This window comes from Bicyclus anynana, chromosome 9, assembly GCF_947172395.1.
Source record: "Bicyclus anynana chromosome 9, ilBicAnyn1.1, whole genome shotgun sequence".
Lineage (NCBI taxonomy): Eukaryota > Metazoa > Arthropoda > Insecta > Lepidoptera > Nymphalidae > Bicyclus > Bicyclus anynana.
In genome coordinates, this window is record NC_069091.1 from 1711626 (window position 1) to 1731053 (window position 19428).

A 19428-nucleotide genomic window follows, 5' to 3' on the forward strand; every position below is an offset into this window, starting at 1 on the left:
AATTTATTTAATTTAACCAAACTAGGAAATAACTTATGAATTACCACTAATGCATAATCGTACCAAGTTACTATATTATATTAGTGTTCAGATTTTTTAAATTGCCATAATAATCACAGATTAAAACAATAACCATCAATTAAAATTGAATGTGTTCTTACTCACCGTCAATAAAGCCGGGGTTTGTTGATCTCCCATCGCCCTTAATTGAAGGATGGGAGAGGTTGGCCGGAGGGTCTAATGAGTTATTTGAGAATTTTCGCGCAACGGTTTCGTCTTCTATTGTCAGATTTTTATCCCCGAGTTCAAATTCGTCAGCACCGGATATTGCTCTCTGTGTACTAAATTCTTTGTCATCGTGTATTGAATTGCTTCTGTTAAAAGTTGACGAGTAGTCAAAAAATAATTTTGATCTCGTTTCGTCATCAATTTTTAATTTACCCATCGTTTCTTCTTTACCGGACTTTATAGTTTGTTTTGATAGATTTGTGTTACTCGTACTGATGTTAGTAGTTGTCGTAGGTTCTTCTGATGTTTTGTAGTTTTTAGAATAGTCGAAAAATAGTTTAGATCTCGTTTCATCGTCTATTTTTAACTTTCCCATCGTTTCTTGTTTTATTCTATCTTTCCCTAATTTTAGTAAATTATTATTTGTTACATTGGCTGGACTAGTTGTTACTTGATTGCTTTTTGTATTATAATTTTTGTCGTCTTCTATTAAATTATTATTTTCAAAGTCGTCTACTAAGATAGATTTGGTATGAATAGGTTCAGGATTTAGTTTTCTATACAAAGTTGTATTAAAAAGTTCTTTAGGAGTGGTCGTATCTAAATTATTATGCTTGTTATTATCAGTTGCTTTTCTTCTAAATCTGTTAAGCAATGCCAGGTAAACGTTAAATCTTTTATTGTAATTGAAATCAAATTGTGTATTCTGTTCTAATTCTTTAGATAATTCTGATGTATCTGATGATTTAGATTCATTTGTTAAAAACTTGTGATCTTTCGTTTTCTCGATTGTGCTATGTTTTGTGAGTGTCGCATTGTAGTTAGTCATTTGCGTATGGCTGATGGGGAAGATTAGGAGGAAAAGGGGCAGGAAGAGGAAGATGTGGGGTGCGTTCAAGGTGGGCTCTCGAGGGGGTGAGTAGAGGTACAGGGTCGAGGGTCTGCGTGCTCGCCTCATACCAGGCCGGCGGTCAGCGCCGACTACGCTGTAACAAAAACAAATAATTAATTATGTATTCATGCAAATTTTCGGAAATGAACCAATTTATTCCTGAACACGAGATACGTATTTATTTAGTGGACGTCGGCGGGTTGGATCGGCTTTACAGTTTACAAATGACTTTTTAATGTTCTCATTAATGAAAAATAAAACAATGCTCTCGTTAAAAGCAATTTTGATGTTCAAAAAAGAAATGCTATTCGATGATAGCTTGTCATTTAAGATTGTATTTTTTTTTAATTTTAGGTACAATTAAGTTATGTCTGACCTACTTCAAAGGTGTATTTAATATCTTAGTATAATGACTTTCTACTTGAGTAGTGTCTGTGATTTTTCAGTGTCCCTATTGCGTTTCAAAAAGTTAATTAAAAATAGTTCTAGTTTTGCGAGAGAAAGAAACTATCATATTATTTCACAAGATGGACTAAACTGCACACAGTGTACAAAATATTTAATGAAATCATCATCATCATCATCATATCAGCGGATGGCCGTCCACTGCAGGACATAGGCCTTTTGTAGGGACTTCCAATCACGATACTGAGCCGCCTGCATCCAGCGAATCTCTGTGACTCGCTTGATGTTGTCAGTCCACCTGGTGGCGTGTCGAAACACTGCGCTTTCTAGTGCGGGGTCGCCATTCCAGCACTTTGTTGAAATAGCTCTGGCAAAACACTTAGCTCAAACTCAATGAATATAGGGGATGAACTTACAAATCTTTGAAAAAGTTGCACATTAAACTTGCTGTATACAAATAATAGGGGGTGAGTTTAAAAACAATGGATTTAAAACGCAAAATGCGAAACTCTCCGCGGCGTAATGTAATCTGTTGCAGGCTTCTGGGCACACAGAAGCGAGAGGAATTTGTTTAAAGGTCCCTCGGGCCCGTTACCGGCTCCTCCACAGTATCATTAAAGTAAAATTATGGTGATTACGGGCAAAGCAATTATCACTGAAGCCCACTTTGTGGTTATTTTTTTCAATTACGTTAACGATTCTCAAACGCCCGTCTTAAGTTTTTACACATCGCGTAAAGTTATCATGAACCTAAGCATCTAAGGATTGAGGCCAAGATCCTCAATAGCGCAACGGAAAAGTGGTCGGACTCATCACCGAGAGGTCATGGTTCGATTACCGCCCGCTATACTATTGCCATATCCATTACTAACATAGTGTTTTCCAACTAGTTAGAGAGAATCAGTAATATTAGCTATAAAAAGAGATATGGCAAATATTCTTTAATATTAAAAAAAATACCTTTTTTACTTAAAATTCAAAATTCATTTATGTCAATTAGCCATTTTTGTAACGTCATGTTATGTTTTTAATGGTGGTAAATAAAGTTGAAAACAAAACATTTCGAGGGTTCCAAACGCGCTTTGGCCCGAGAAGAACCCACAACAAATTTAGCCAAGGTGTATTTCATTTAAGCCCTTTATGCCTGCCGCCTCCTAAAGCCAAAACAGTCCTAACTCTATAATAGCTTACTACCGTAGTATGCCAATGTCCAGAGCGTGGGTTGACACAGATTTTATTTACATAAAGGCGAAGGTCTGACTCTCAAAGGCTTAGTCCAGCTGTGCTTGCTTTATAGTATACTAGCGGACGCCCGCGACTTCGTCCGCGTTAAAATTTATGTAAACTTCCTTACCCTGTTCGTAAACCTACCCAACCCTAACCTACCCTCCCCCCACCTTACCCCTACCCTAACCCTACCCGTAACCTATCCATACCCTATCCTACCTTACCCTTAATCTACCCCTACCCTACCCCTACCTTACTCCTACCCTACCGCTAACCCTAACTCTTCCCTACCCCTTACCCCTACCCTAACCCTACCCTACCCGTACCCTACCCCTACCCTACCTTACCCTACCTTACCCCTATCCTACTCCTCCCCTACCTTATACGTTCCATATCCTTCCCCTACCTCTACCTTGCCCCTACCCTACACTACCCCTACCTTATCCGTACCCTACCCTACATTTTCCCCTACCCTACCTCTATCCTACCCCTTCCCTACCCCTATCCTATCCCTACCCTCAGCAAAATAGGTCCAGCCTTTTGTGCGTGGTGCAATGACCAAAAGACTAATTTCCCAAGCGACTTCTATGCTAATACTATAAAGAGGTAAAGTTTGTGTGGTTGTCGGGGGTAATCTCTGGATCTACTGGACTGATTTGGAAAATTCTTTTACCAATAAAAAGCTACATTATTTGCGAGTGTCATAGGCTATGTTTGGTCCTCATATTCACACGCGAACGGGAACCACGTAATTGAAACCGCGGGGCGTCATATAGCGGCATTTTTGCGACTTTCAGAAATTTTGTATTATCTCCGAAACTATATAACTAATTAACATACTGTAAAGGGCAAATCTTATCTCTATAATATCTTTGTGATTATTAAATAATTTATTTTGATAAGGATTTAAGTTTAGTTGTGTAAATAATGACGTAAACCTTAGTTTAAACTTTAAATAATTTATTAAAATACTAAAGGTACTATATCTGCTAAAATATAAAAGATAGATATATGTTGTCGCGGACCTTTTTGTAAAACTTTTAAAGGTTCAAAAAGCCTCCATACATTTATTTCAGTTATACACAATGGTTGAGGCAGCGCATGCAAATAAGTAATTTTTACGGTCCGACCTGTAAGAGAAAACCCGCGATAACTCAGTAGTTATATATGATAGAAATATAAAATAGCCTATAGCACTCCCCGATAACGTAGCATTCTACTGGTGAAAGAATTTTTAAAATCGGACCAGTAGTTCCGAAGATTACCCCATTTCAAAAAATTGTTACAAACTTACAAACTTTACCTCTTTATAATATTAGTATAGATGAGTGGCTTTGGGAAACAGGTAATAAAAATAAATTTAAAACCTAGCGAAACGACCTAGAGAGTCCTTTTAACTAGATTTATTATATTTTCTACGGGATAAAAGGATAATCTATGTTCTCAGACGCCAGGCACTTAGCATCGTGGCAACCCTTCGCCAAACCTCGTTAAAAGGTTTAAAATTCAAGTTAAGGGTGTCTTTGTATGAAATTGTTCTTCATTTGTGAAAAAAAAGAACCTCCTCCTTTTTGAATTCGGTTAAAAATATCTCATCCTACGCTTAAAACAGTACACTGTACACACGCGTTAGATTTTTAAATATTCAATTATAAATAGAAAAGATAACATATAAAAACTCCTTCTTACAGATAAATACTTTAATCTGTACTGTTTATTAATGATTATGGTTTTATTCTGAGGTTGGGTTGTGCAATTGTTGTCTAGGAATAGAATGATGACATGTTATGTGGTGATAAGTTAAATTTAACTAATGTATTAACCATATAATTAAGTAACGATTTGTTTAAGAATGAGTAATAAGATATTTGGAATACAGTTTAATCATTTCAGCTTGTGTTTCTTTTATTTCAATTTTAACACACGTAAACACAGTAGGTGTATATATGCTTTTTAGGCCGTTTGTGTGGAACCTTTTTAAACGTGTGATTACGTTGTGACTCTGCGTCACATATCTTTGTGCATATGACCAAATATTTTTATGCACTGATGGAGGAAAATAATAAATTACTCATTTACCTTATACCTTTTTTGTAGCAGGACACATCATAGATGTAATAATTTTGTTTCACATAAAATACTGACTTCAAAATACACTAAAAGTTCTCTCAATTTCTCAGATCCTAATCTGATGGTTAAGCCAATCTTCAGAATACTCCTCATTATAAAATCTGAAACACACAATCGCATCGACTATGATGTTTTATATCAGAAATAAAGTATCATTACCATTTGGCCTTGGGTGCCCTATAGACTTTAAGGCAATTCCAAGTTGTACTTTAAATTCGAATTCTCAACAGGTAGAAGTACCCGAAATAACGAAATACATAAGAACCAGACACAGAGATGAATACAGTCAGTTTGTCGATATAAATGTTGAACTATTCTGACAGGCAACCATAAATAAATAAACGTTAAACAGTTTAAGATATTAGCAGAGCTTAACTAAGGGATGTATTTGCTTAATCAAAGTTACAGGTATCGTGTAACCGAGAAGTGGGTGTTTCTTGGCGTATTGTAATATTCAAAATGGATACGGGATTGACACGTAAATTTGATATTTTGGAATTTAAATGAGAATTAGAATCAGTTGGAGGAATGTTGTGCAAAGTCTAATTGAAATTCAAATTTGTTTATTAAAGCTAGATATAACTAAAGAAAATATATGTACAATGTCAGAAGGCGCTTTATAGATTCTACTATCGGTTTCAAAATAATTTAAACGCCCAAGATTACTAACATGTATTTTGGATAGGGATATTGTAATGGAAATTTATTTACCTAATCGTTACCTACATTTATTTACCCTTATAGCCCAGTGGATATAACCCCTGCCTCCGATTCCGAAGGGTTCCGGTCCGGGGCATGCACCTCCAACTTCTCAGTTGTGTACATTTTAAGAAATTAAATATCACGTGTCTCAAACGGTGAAGGAAAAATATCGTGAGGAAACCTGTATACCAAAGAATTTTCTTAATTCTCTGCGTGTTTGAAGTCTACCAATCCGCATTGGGCCAGCGTAGTGGACTATTGGCCTAACCCCTCTGACAAGATGACAGGAGACTTGAGCTCAGTAGTGAGCCGAATATGGGTTGATAATGATGATTACCTTGTTAGTGAATTACCCACGCTAATTCACTAACTTCGACGTACGTTTGTTGACATATTATACGATTGAGATTTTTTGTAACAAATGTAATTCGATGCCTACTAACAACCCTTCGTGCATATCATACCTGCAATAGCTAGATGATATTTCTCAGTTGTTTTGATGTTTATTTTGATATTTTATTCATTTTTTTATTAATTATTCTACAAAATACATAATGAATAAAACCTAACCGTAGTGCAGTATGAACCATAGTTAGTTTTACTGTGCACTGGTTATTATTATTACACAGTATAAAAAAAACTAAAAAAACAAACAAACATAAACAGAAAAAAAAAACATTAGCGGGTAGTCAAAACATCCTACTAATATTATAAACGCAAAAGTTTGTATGGATGTTTGGATGTTTGTTACTCTTTAACGCCGCAACTACTGAACCGGTTTTGATGAAGTTTTGAATGGAAATAGATTTTACTCTGGATTAACAGATATGCTACTTTTTATCCTGAAATAATTCACGAGATTTACGAAAATTTTGATAGTATAAGTATTTGTTACTCTTTTACGGCTTGGCTACAGAACCGAATCGCCTGAAATCTAAAGTAGAGATAGATTATAGTCTGAATAAACGTATAGGCTACTTTTTATCCCAAAAAAGTCCATGGATCCCGAGGAATTTGTGAAAAAGTAAATTCCACGCGGACGAAGTCGCGGGCGTCCGCTAGTATTAAAATAGGTTGTTAGTAAACAGCAAATTAGTGCGAGGGTAGAGTAAAAATATAAACAAATAAAAACGGATGACATTAATTTAAAATATAACCACGAGAAACGTTACAACAGTAAATTGTATAAAATTACAAAAGAAAACATAAAAAAACACATTTATATATAGAATTTTCCTTGCGATTCTCAAAGGAAGACCGCCTTGATAGCATTACGGCCTGTAATTGCCTCATGCAGGATACAGTCATGTATATAAATCACCTACTTACTGTACATTATATGGGGTGAATTTACTATGGGTGCTCCTGAATAGCCAAACACGACACTACAGAGAAAATGAAAGTTACTGAAAAAGTAGTTTGCCATCAGAAATATGGAATTATTTTTACAAGCTTTCATTTGATTTATTATTAATACATCTATTATAAAGCTGAAGAGTTTGTTTTTTAGTTTGTTTGTTTGGTATTTAAATAAATAATAAAAATGGTTGTTTATTACGATTTTCAAATTACAAGGGCGGCTTTGTAATCAGTGGACAAAGGGAGAGCATCAAGGAGCCTAACTTTGTTAATTTAAAAAAGGATATTGAATTTTCCGCTTGACCTCACATCTTTTGGACGTTTCGGACGGACATATATGTGGTGTTATAGGTGGTGTCATGTAAATTAAGCACTAATAAAATTCTAAAGTATCGAATTAGTCTTTTGAATAAGTTGTGTTCTTACCAATATAAAAAAATACCCATTGTTCCAAGCTATACTTAACTTCTCTGTGACCATATGAAAATCCGTTCCAAGTCCGCAAAGCATCAAGAATTGAATTTTATCCAAAGAACTGACTTTTGATTGTTACTGACTTATAGTATAGATTATATATATTTGGTAATTAAATTTATAAAGCCATCACTGCATTATGCTCTTTTAATGTAGCACTTAAAATAATGGTAGGTATACATTAAATAGTCTCGGAATTTGTAAACTGAAGTTTATTGTTTATTTAACTGACAAATTGTCATATCTGGCTGTCAAATATGTCATCTGTGAGTAGGGTAAAACGGTCAGATATTTCGGAGTAGGTATCTTCACACTTATCCGGCGTAGAAAATTACAATAATGTATCAGTTGCAGTTGTACTTATATTCAGCGAAAGTTTTTGAAAACACAAATACTACATAAAGAAAATCTACAACAAAAATACCACCAATGCATTATATTTATTTGTCAATACTCCTTTGTTATATGTTATAATCTACTTTTTCTATGTTATAATCATATTTGTATTTTATAAACTAATGATTAAAATATTTCATAGGAATTCGCTCTTAATTTTTAACTGGTTGAATGAATAAATCATCATGAAATCATCAATAAAGAAAGTATTATTATTTGTATTTTTACGGCCTCTGCGGCGCAGTGGTATGCGCGGTGGATATAGTTTTGAGTTCGATCCCCGGCTGAGGTTTGAGGTTTCATAATTGGTCAGGTCTGGCTGGTGGAAGGCTTCGGCAGTGGCTAGTTTGGAAAAGACGTGCCGCCAAGCGATTTAGCGTTCCGATACGATGTCGTGAAGAAACCAAAAGGGGTGTGAATTTTCATCCTCCTCCGAGTAAGCCCGCTTCCATCTTAGATTGCATCATCACTTACCATCAGATGAGATTGTAGTTAAGGACTAACTTGTAAAGAATAAAAAAAAAATTCTATGTTTTTAAATTAAAATTAATCAAACCAATTTAATTAATTTTACGCTTTCTAATCACTTTTAGGAAAGTGAAATATGTCAGTGATTGGACTCTATCACCGGTTTCGGAAGGACGATACTATTTAGAAGAACCGACAAGAAACGCAGCAGTAGATCTTTAAAAGTGTTCAAACGAGACTTTGCTGATAAGTGTGAATGCACCCTGACCCACTGTATTGTTAATGCAGAGCCGAGTTCGGGATATTATTTCCGATAGCGATGTTCTGAACATCAAATATAGGTGAAGTTATGTTCTCGTGCATCGGGCGCCGGCAGTTTGCGTAGCATCCATGTTTAATATTATACAAAGTTTGTTCGGTGTTATACAGATTTATTTTATTTATTTGTCGTCATAAACCCATATTCGGCTCACTGCTGAGTTCGAGTCTCCTCTCAAAATGAGAGGGGTAAGGCCAATAGTCCACCACACTGGCCCAATGCGGATTGGCAGACTTCACACACGCAGAGAATTAAGAAAATTCTCTGGTATGCAGGTTTCCTCACGATGTTTTTCTTCACCGATTGAGACACGTGATATTTCTTAAAATGAACACAACTGAAAAGTTGGAGATGCATGCCCCGGACCGGATTCGAACCCACACCCTCCGGAATTGGAGGCAGAGGTCATATTCACTGGGCTTCGAATCCGAAATTCTGAGGGTTCGAATCCGGTCCGGGGCATGTTGGCCAACTTTTCAGTTGTGTGCATTTTAAGAAATTAAATATCACGTGTCTCAATCGGTGAAGGAAAACATCGTGAGGAAACCTGCATACCAGAGAATTATCTTAATTCTCTGCGTGTGTGAAGTCTGCCAAATCCGCATTGGGCCAGCGTGGTGGACTATTGGCCTAAGCCCTCTCTTTCTGAGAGGAGACTCGAGCTCAGCAGTGAGCCGAATATGGGTTGATAACGACGACTACAGGGTCAGGCTACACCTGGTAGAGGCCACAGAGAGGTGATATGATGATATTGGTTTTCCTCAATAAATAAATACTTAAATACTGAACAATATTAAGCCGTGTAATGTCCATATGTAGGAAAGGTTTCAGATAATAAGCTTCCAGCCGATCGCGATCCAATTCCGACGATAAGGAGCCCCGGGCCGCCCGGGACACAGTCGGGACACAGTCGGGACAAAGTCGGGATCAAGATTAAGCTTGTTAACATACGAATAAGCAATTTATAGCTTCGATAGTCGATTTTCTATATATATCCATTATCTATCATCATGTATGTGGAAGACAATGAACAGTGCTATTTTAAGTAGGTAGGTAAAGCAGGATCTTCATAGAGATTTTTTTTTAATTTAATAGGAAGTTAGTTGTTCTATATATATTCATTATCTATCATCATGTATGTGGAAAACAATGAACAGTGCTGTTTTAACTAGGTAGGTAAAGCAGGACCTTCAACGAGTTCTTTTTTTAAATTTAATAGGAAGTTAGTTGTATGTATATTGGTCTACGATTCAAATGTTGATGATGATGATGATGATGATGATGATCATCTCACATTTAACTTTCAACTAAATGACCCGCCATTTCACGTAAAGTGGCAATAGTCTAGTAGTGATAAAATCAAGTTGCAAAACAAAATATCACAGCTTTTTCAAGATGACCAATCTAAATCCTACTCTTCAATATCCACTGCCTCCGATTTATGTGAAGCCTTTTCAGTTATGTGAAGCATTTAAGAAATTAAATATCACGTATCTCAAAAGGTGAAGGAAAAACGTGAAGAAACCTGCATACTCGTACCTGAGAACTTTTTTAATTCTCTACGTGTGTGAAGATTGGGCAAGCGTGGTGGACTATTGGCCTAACCCCTCTCATTCTGAAAGGAAACTCGTGCTCAATAGTGAGCCGAATGTTCGTTGATGATGATGCCAAAGCCAAGAGGTAAAGAGAAGATAAACAAAGTATCCATGAATTAAACTTTCGCATCCATGTTATTTGGTAACGCGTTGGTATTTTTGGTCTTGTTCTATATCTATGTACACTGTACACAGTGGCGTGCACTTCATACATGCACAAATGCACTGCATATCCTAAGGGCTAGATACAAACATATGTTGGACCACAAAATACATAGTTCGAAAAGGAGTTTTCAAATTTTATGTAACAATAGTGCATACCCTAGTTAAATACCTTATGCCACTGACTGTACAGTGTATGGAATTTATCATCTTCCGAGTATGTAGAAATGTCCGCTTCCCGCGAGATTTCTGTCTGTCTGTCCAGCCATCTGGAAAGCGATCGTAATAAATGACCAAGTTTAATAGACCGATATATAAAATGCCAAGTGGACCGATTTTTACGAATATTAGAGCAATATTTGAATCTAACTACCAACTCAAAGCTTCTGTGACCTATTTCTGTTGCTAAATAACATATTTTATTTTTTGGCTGGTGGGAGGCTTCGGCCGTGGCTAGTTACCACCCTACCGACAAAGACGTGCCGCCAAGCGATTTAGCGTTCCGGTACGATGTACTGTAGAAATCGAAAAGGGGTGTGGATTTTCATCCTTCTCCTAACAAGTTAGCCCGCTTCCATCTTAGACTGCATCATCACTTACCATCGGGTGAGATTGTAGTCAAGGGCTAACTTGTAAAGAATAAAAAATTTAAAGAAGAATATTTATCATTCTAATATTATAAACACTAAAGTTAGTATGGATGTTTGTTACTCTTTAACACCGCAACTGCTGAACCGATTTGGCTGAAATTGGGAATGAAAATAGATTTTACTCTGGATAAACACATGCGCTACTTTTCATCCTGGAAAAATCCATGGTTCCCGAGGGATTTGTGAAAAACTAAATTTCACACTGACGAAGTTTCGGGCGCCCGATAGAGGCTAATATATTATTTGAACACGACCAATTTCTATTCCATTCTACTAAAAGGAGGCTATATTAGGATTCTCATCATATCAACTGATGGACGTCCACTGCAGGACATAGTCCTTTTGTAGGGACTTCCAAACATCACGATACTGAGCCACCTGCATCCAGCAAATCCCTGCGACTAGCTTGATGTCGTCAGTCCACCTGGTGGGGGTCGACCAACACTGCGTTTACTAGTGCGGGGTCGTCACCCTAAAGTCCATCGGCTCTTCGAACTATTTGCTCCGCCCATTGCCACTTCAGCTTCGCAACTCGTTGAGCTATGTCGGTGACTTTGGTTCTTCTGTGGATCTCCTCCTTTCTGATTCGATTACGCAGAGATACTCCTAACATAGCTCGTTTCATATAAAGAATAATTTTGTATTAGCAATACAAACTTCATCGGATTATTTAGTATTGTCTTGGACACTATAGTCGAAAAACAAATGTGTTTCACGCCTAAGCCACTAAATCGATTTAAAAAATACTTTTACCAATGGAAAGCTACATTATTGGCGAGAAATATAGACTATGTTTCTATCTGTGTTATCCACGTGTTCCTACGGAAACGGGAAAAACGCGAGTGAAGCCGCCACATGTTCGCTAGTCTAACAAGTCTGAAAAAACTACTAAGATATTATGGATCTTTCACTTTCATCTTCAAAACGAAGATAAGGTGAACGTGCTTGATACCTGATTGAAATTTAGTTTGATTATACGGTTTAATTGAAATTCAACCTTATATCTTTTACATAAAGTGTAAAATTGTATGAATTGTTATTTTTATTCCGAACCCCTTTTGTCGGACGGCGCTGAGAATAATTTTCACGAGTTTTATGTAATCTTTTTATTATAAGCACCTACTTTTTATATACTTTTTTATTGTCCAGTTCCTCTATTACAGGATGAAAAGTATACATTTGCAAGTCACGATTTCCCAATTTTCCTTTTTTATTTTAGTGTTTATTTACATCCTTTTCATGTTTTTATTGACTTCATTTTTATTTGCGGAGGTATTATTTGTTAGGTAAACTATAAAAAACTCGGCGTCTAAGACCTTGACCAGTAGCTTTAACGATCAGCAGATCAATTCACTAACTTTGACGTATAGTAGTGGACATATATGAAATTTACTTACGTGCGCTGTAGCATGGTTCGGGTGACATTTTATTTCACTCTTGAAAGTTTGCCCCGATTGACGATAATAGTACGTATTATAAACGTCATACAGGCAACTGTCATCCGCACCATGCTACAGCGCACGAACTGTAGATAATCTTAAACTCAGGACCAGGTAAATCCATCACGCACACCACTGTGTCACAGAGATCGTCAGAAGGCTTAAAAACACTACGCACTACAAAGTATCGAAGCTTCTGTTTTTCCTAAAAATAAAAAAAAAATAGACAGGATTCAGTGTGAGATAAGCGATACAAATTATTATTTTTATATTATAAGTTTATTTCTTCAAATAAAATACTTTATCAAGAGAATTATCCAGTTCCTTTCATAGCCTCTAACAATAAAATGTCTCGGCTTTTCAAACCGGTTGGGAAAGGCATATAAAAGAAAGAGATTATAATAAAATAAAAAAAATATATAATCCAAAATGGTCCAGCGGTAAAAAGGTGTTAAATCTAAACGATACGCCCTTTAGCCGCTGGCGCGCCCTTTCAAGTCTCCACAAAAGGCGAAAGGCGAATGCTTGTAATTGAGGAAATAGACCTTGCGAAAGAAGCTTGAATTGAAATTACTATTTTTCTATTCATTTTCTCGTATAAAAGGAAAAAAGCGTCAAATGCAAAGGAAGAAACACTTCCTTTGATAAACATAGTCGAGCCTTTGTAATACGGTAAGAGAGCAGAGGTTAAGACAAACGACACCTCGTACTTTTTATTTACAACATTCGTGTGTTTTCTTATTAGGGTTCTCTACTCCTTTCATGGAATTCGTAGGTATACTTCACCAATACTTTCGTAATGTTTGTTCCTTTGTTAGCTGACTTAAAAAAAAGAGGAGGTTCTCAATTTGACGCGTATGTTTTTTTTTATTATTGTTTGTTACCTCATTGTTGGAAAGAGTATACTTCTAGATTGGTCCTATTAAATTTTCATGAAAATCCGTAAAGTAAGCTTGTGTTAAAGTCAAAATAACTGAAATACGTTTTTGAAGTCTATTTGAAAATCCTTTCGTTCGTTATTTACCCATATTCGGCTCACTGCTGAGCTCGAGTCTCCTCTCAGAATGAGAGGGGTTAGGTCAATAGGCCAATGCGGATTGGCAGGCTTCACACACGCAGAGAATTAAGAAAATTCTCTGGTATGCAGGTTTCCTCACGATGTTTTCCTTCACCGTTTGAGACACGTGATATCTAATTTCTTAAAATGCACACAACTGAAAAGTTAGAGGTGCATGTCCCGGACCGGATTCGAACTCACACCCTCCGGATTCGGAAGCAGGGGTCATATCCACAAGGCTATCACGCCTCGTAAAAATCCTTTACTACTTTTTTTAACCCCGGAAAAACCCATGGTACTCATCTTATCAATCAGTTCCAAGCGATAGGTGAAATGAAAATATCATTGTCTATAATGAATGGTAAAATATTGTCTAATGTTCTTTCAAACAAAAAAAGAATTTTCATACTCGGCTTATCAATTACGAAGTTATGAGGTAACTAACATTACAAAAAAAAATATACGCTTCGAATTGAGACGTCTTTTTTATGAAGTCGGTAAAAAACAGTCTTCCTCACATTAGGCTATTTTCTATTATTGTGTTTGTCTGCTAATAAGTTCATGATACTTTATTATTAATTTTCATTTGTATACTATAAATGAAAGCGAACATACAAACCGCTGACAGTGTTAAATTAATTAATTCTGATCATGTTCGGAATACACAATTATACGGATGCCACATTATATTTTGTTTTCTCCTGTTTTAAGCAAACACTTGTTGGTTATTATGCTAATAGTGATAACTAGCCACAGCCGAAGCCTTCCACCAGCCAGACTTGGACCAGTTGAGAAAACCTCAATTAACCCAGCTGGATATCGAACCCAGGACCTCCGTCTGTCTGTGTACCTTTTTAATTTTTCACCACCGTGACACGAGATTTTGTATTTTAAAAGAAAATACATTAATTATCATTAACTTAGTACCCATAACATAAGTTTACGTTTACTTTGACGCTAAAATGACTATGTGTATTGTCCTAATATTACCATTATCATCATAATCATATTACCAACATGCAGGCCTGCCTTCTCATAGGAGAAAGAATACGAAACTTAGACTCACAATTCTGCTCCAATGCGGATAAGTGGGCCATTGTTTCAATATACAGGAAGAATTTTTTTAGTACATATATTTCGTACATAAACAAAATTTAATAATCACGTATTTTTTCTTGTTCTAACTCAAAAATAATAGGTAACAACAAAATCAGCTGGTAGATTAGCGAGCGCCCGCACCAAGGGCCGTTGACCTTTGTGCGTTTATTTTATTTTTATTTGATACCTATCTATTATTTTTTTATAATAATTAAAGGACGTCAGGAATTGCCACCAGCAGTTGCGCAATTTGTTTGGTAATAATGTGGCCATTTTGTTATTTTTGAGTCAAAAATTGAAAAAAAATATTACATAATAGCAGTGCATTGCTCTACTGGGACCGAGCGATTATCACTGACAGGTATATTGTAGCCAATAGACCTGATATAGTGCTAGTCGATCAATCAGTACGTCGTGCAATAGTTGTTGATATAACTGTTCCACATGACGATAATCTGGTTATAGCCGAAAAGGAAAATGTACCGAATTATTTGTAGATTTGTGTTCTATTAAATACACAGAACCACGAAAAAAAATATCCGCACTAAAGACCGAATCACCCTGTATGTATTATTTATCATAAAATGTTCTAGTTAGACCTCTGAAGTGGAAAATTTCTCATTAAGTACCAAAAAAATAAAAAGAAACGTGAGGTATCAACAACTCACAGTATATAACAAATTAAGGCTCTAGCGGTAAAGCCTTAGCAAATATCGATTCGATCAGAACTTGCGTCAAATTGGCTTCTGGCTGCAATTTCCCGCGCGGCTTTCAACTTGTCACTCGAGGACTAAATTGTACTTCAACAAGTTTTAATTGTTATTTGATTTACGTCTATTCTGTTCTTTGCAACATTTTTGTTTTTTTTTTACAATTTACAATCCAGCGTTTGCCTGTAGGTAATCAAGTCTGATATATCGCCAATATCGCCAAATGACCAAATGCAGAAAGAAATAGACAAAAGAATAGCGACTGGGTGGAAAAAGTATTGGACCTTAAAGGAAATAATGAAAATAAGGAACTGGGCATTAAGATAAATAAAAAGACTTTCGATACCTGTATCCTACCATGCATTTTCTATGGCTGCGAAACCTGGGCTTTGACAAAACACCTTGGGGACAAACTAGCAAGATGACAGAAAAGCATGGAAAGAAGTATGCTAGGTTTGAAAGTAATGGACAAAGTCAGAAGTACAGATATCAGGCATAAAACTAAACTAACAAACGTACTGACACGTATTGATCAACAGAAATGGAGATGGACTGGACATACGCTCCGCTGCACAAAAGAAAAATGGAGCAAACAGGTGACAGTTTGGTATCCAAGGGATGGTGCTAGGAACCGAGGTCGGAAAACAAAAAGATGGGAGGATGACCTAAAAATGACTTTAGGACCCCTTTGGATAGCGGCAGACAGAAAACAGTGGAAAGAGTTGGAGGAGGCCTTTGCCGAAAGGCACACTGAAATAATAGACATTCTATAGTTATAGTGTAGCTGAATTTTTTTTTCTTAAATGTGTACTTTTATTTTTAAATTATTGCAATGTATTTGTTAACAACTGTGTAAATTTCGGGAAATAAAGGGCTTTATTATTATTATTATTAATCAAGTCTGATGGTAAGCGAAGATACAGCCTACAGTGGAAAGGACTTTTTTTATAAATGTAATAAGCTCGCACTTGATCATGTCACTTTTCATAACTGGCTGGTTATCATTAGTCTACCTACGGCTCAATCAACACTGCCTTTTATAGTGCTATTCTAGAATCTCGGGATCCCAACGTTCATCGGCTCTTCAAACTTGCCGCCTATTGCCACTTAAGCTTCGGGACTCATTAGGTTATGGGTGACTTTGGTTTTTCTGCTGATCTCTAATGGCTGAGCTTTGTTATGAGGCCCATAGTTAGCGACCAAAAAAATAATAAAGACACAAGAATTTTATAAATTAAGAAAATATTTGTACCTCTCTATTAGCAATTTTTTTCTAGATTTGTGTTTTGAGAATTATCATAGGTGTTAATTTAAACAATGTACAATTACAAACATCTACAACAATACAAAACCAATGTATTAGTACCTATCCAATCTATACTAATATTATAAAGCTGAAGAGTGTGTTTGTTTGTTTGATTGATTGAACGCGCTAATCTCAGGAACTACTGGACCGATTTGAAAAATTCTTTCAGTGTTATATAGCCCATTTATCGAGAAAGGCTATATATTATCCCCGTTTTCATATGGGAACGGGAACCACGCGGGTAAAACCGCGCGGCGCCAGCTAGTAATTTATAAAGTATTAGTGTTGATAAATTATCAACACTAATACTTAAATAAATTGAAAGAGTTTTTCATATGAATATCTAAATGATCTACGCAATTAAAATACTACTTTCACAGATATCCTACTAATATTATAAACGCGAAAGTTTGTATGGATGTTTGGATGTATGTTTGGATGTTTGTTACTCTTTAACGCCGCTACTACTGAAGCGATTTGGCTGAAATTTGGAATAGAAATAGATTTTACTATGCATTAACATATAGGCTTTTTATCCCGAAAAAATCCATGGTTTCCCAAGTTTTACGAAAACTGATAATTTTGATCATATGAATGTTTGTAACTCTTTCACACCTCGACTACTGAACCGAATTAGCTAAAATTTGATATTAAGATATTATAGCCTGGATTAACACATAGGCTACTTTTTATCCCGAGAAAATCCATGGTTTCCCGAGATTTACGAAAACTGATAATTTTGATCATGTGAATGTTTGTAACTCTTTCAAGCCTCGACTACTGAACCGAATTAGCTGATATTTGGTATTGAGATATATTATAGTCTGGATTAACGCATAGGCTACTTTTTATCCCGGAAAAATCCATGGTTCCTGAGGGATTTGTGAAAAACTAAATTCCACGCGGACGAAGTCGCGGGCGTCCGCTAGTATTTCTATAATAAACACACGGGCATGTCGGCCATATTTTTGTGGTATCCAGTGTCATGTAATCAACACTGCCTGTAATTCACGGCACCGTCCTCTCCCGCGAGTAATATTTTGGCGGGAAAATATTATAGGGCTATAAATAAATCACAGCCGGACACAACATTTCACTTGGTTGTTAAAGAACAATGAAATCATATTGAATAGTTGCTTTCTGTATTTCATTAAATTAACTACGTACATACTACTTCGGCCGTGGCTAGTTACCACCCTACCGACAAAGACGTACCGCCAAGCGATTTAGCGTTCCGGTACGATGTCGTGTAGAAACCGAAAGGGGTGTGGAATTTCATCCTCCTCTTAACAAGTTAGTCCGCTTTCAACTTAGATTGCATCGTCACTTACCATCAGGTGAGATTGCAGTCAAGGGCTAACTTGTACAGAATAAAAAAAAACAACATTGTATCAAGTAAGCATGCAAGTATCTTCTAAGAATCTTTTGATTCACTTTGACTGTTAGATCCTATTTTATCTCACACTAGTAGACGCGGTGCGGTTTCATCCGCGTAGAATACGGGGATAATATATATATATTGGCCTATAGCCTTCATCGATAAATGGGCTATCTAACTCTGAAAGAATTTTTCAAATCGGACCAGTAGCTCCTAAGATTAGCACATTCAATCATACAAACAAATAAACTCTTCAGCTTTATAATATTAGTATAGATATACCTAGAGGCATAATTATCCGCCCACTTTAATATACTCGCGTCATATTAAAGTGGGCGGATAATTGTGCCTCTGAGTATAGTATGATGGGACGGCAGTCAAACACGACTACAAAGAGATTATCATAGTAATCGTTTACCTTTGTGTACGATTCAAAGCACGAATCACTAAATCAACTGGCAGTGCCGTTTTGCCATCGCAACGAATCACTGTCACGAAGACTACATCAAGTGAACCAAAACACAAGAACCAAAGTCACCGACATAGCTCAACTAGTTGCGAAGCTGAAGTAGCATTGAGCGGAGCACATAGTCCGAAGAGCCGTTGGACGTTGGGGGTCCCAATTATGGCGACCCCGCACTAGAAAGCGCAGTGTTGGTCGCCCCTCCTGATGGACTGACGACATCAAGCGAGTCGATGGGAATCGATGGATTCAAGCGGTTCAGGATCGTGGTGTTTGGAAGTACCTACAAAAGGTCTATCTCCTGCTGTGGACGTCTATCAGCTGATATGGTGACAATGATCAAGTGACACGCAGTTTTAAATCGTACACCAAGATATATCATTACAGGTCTTAAGCCACCAGCATCCAAGCACTCCATACATCCTGCTTGATGTCCTGAGAACACCTATAGTGGAGGGTCGACAAACACTGCGCTTAGCAAGGTCGCCATTCCAGTACTTATTTGAAACGTCTTAACTCAAAAGTGTTAAGTTGCTAATATAATACAGCAAGATGCATATTTTTTTTTATTATTTGGTAGATAGACAGACGAATATCATAGCAACCCATGGATTCACCGTACGGGTGCCGGGTCTATAGCGTGGAGAGAAAATCTCCGAGCAAAGTCCAGGACTTGTGACCATTGAATGTAGGCTTAAGGAATTCCTTGTCAATCGAATAACACTGCCCTTCTACGCTCGTGTTTTTCTCCCTGCCGAGCCAAAGGGGATGGTCCATTTTATGTTCCCTCTTAATCCCGTATCGTTAAATTTTAAAAAATACAAGAATTTTATTAAAATATAAATAAGTGACTAAATCTAACTAAATAAAAAGAAATAAATAAACTCAAAACCCAAGTTTTTGAGTTATATCAAGATGGCGCCCTTAGAGAAACTATGACATGACAATTGACAGCAAAACGTCAAAATGA

General features: G+C 36.6%; 1 protein-coding gene across 1 annotated transcript in view; it reads right to left on the reverse strand.

Annotated features, from left to right (window-relative positions):
* LOC112055596 (gamma-aminobutyric acid type B receptor subunit 2) overlaps positions 1-19428 on the reverse strand; it is a 110804-nt gene that overhangs the window by 54974 nt on the left and 36402 nt on the right. The window contains exon 2 of the mRNA XM_052883484.1: positions 166-1214. Within this exon, the coding sequence (XP_052739444.1) occupies positions 166-1186 (1021 nt within the window). The 5' untranslated portion in view covers positions 1187-1214. The remainder of the gene's footprint in view (positions 1-165; positions 1215-19428) is intronic.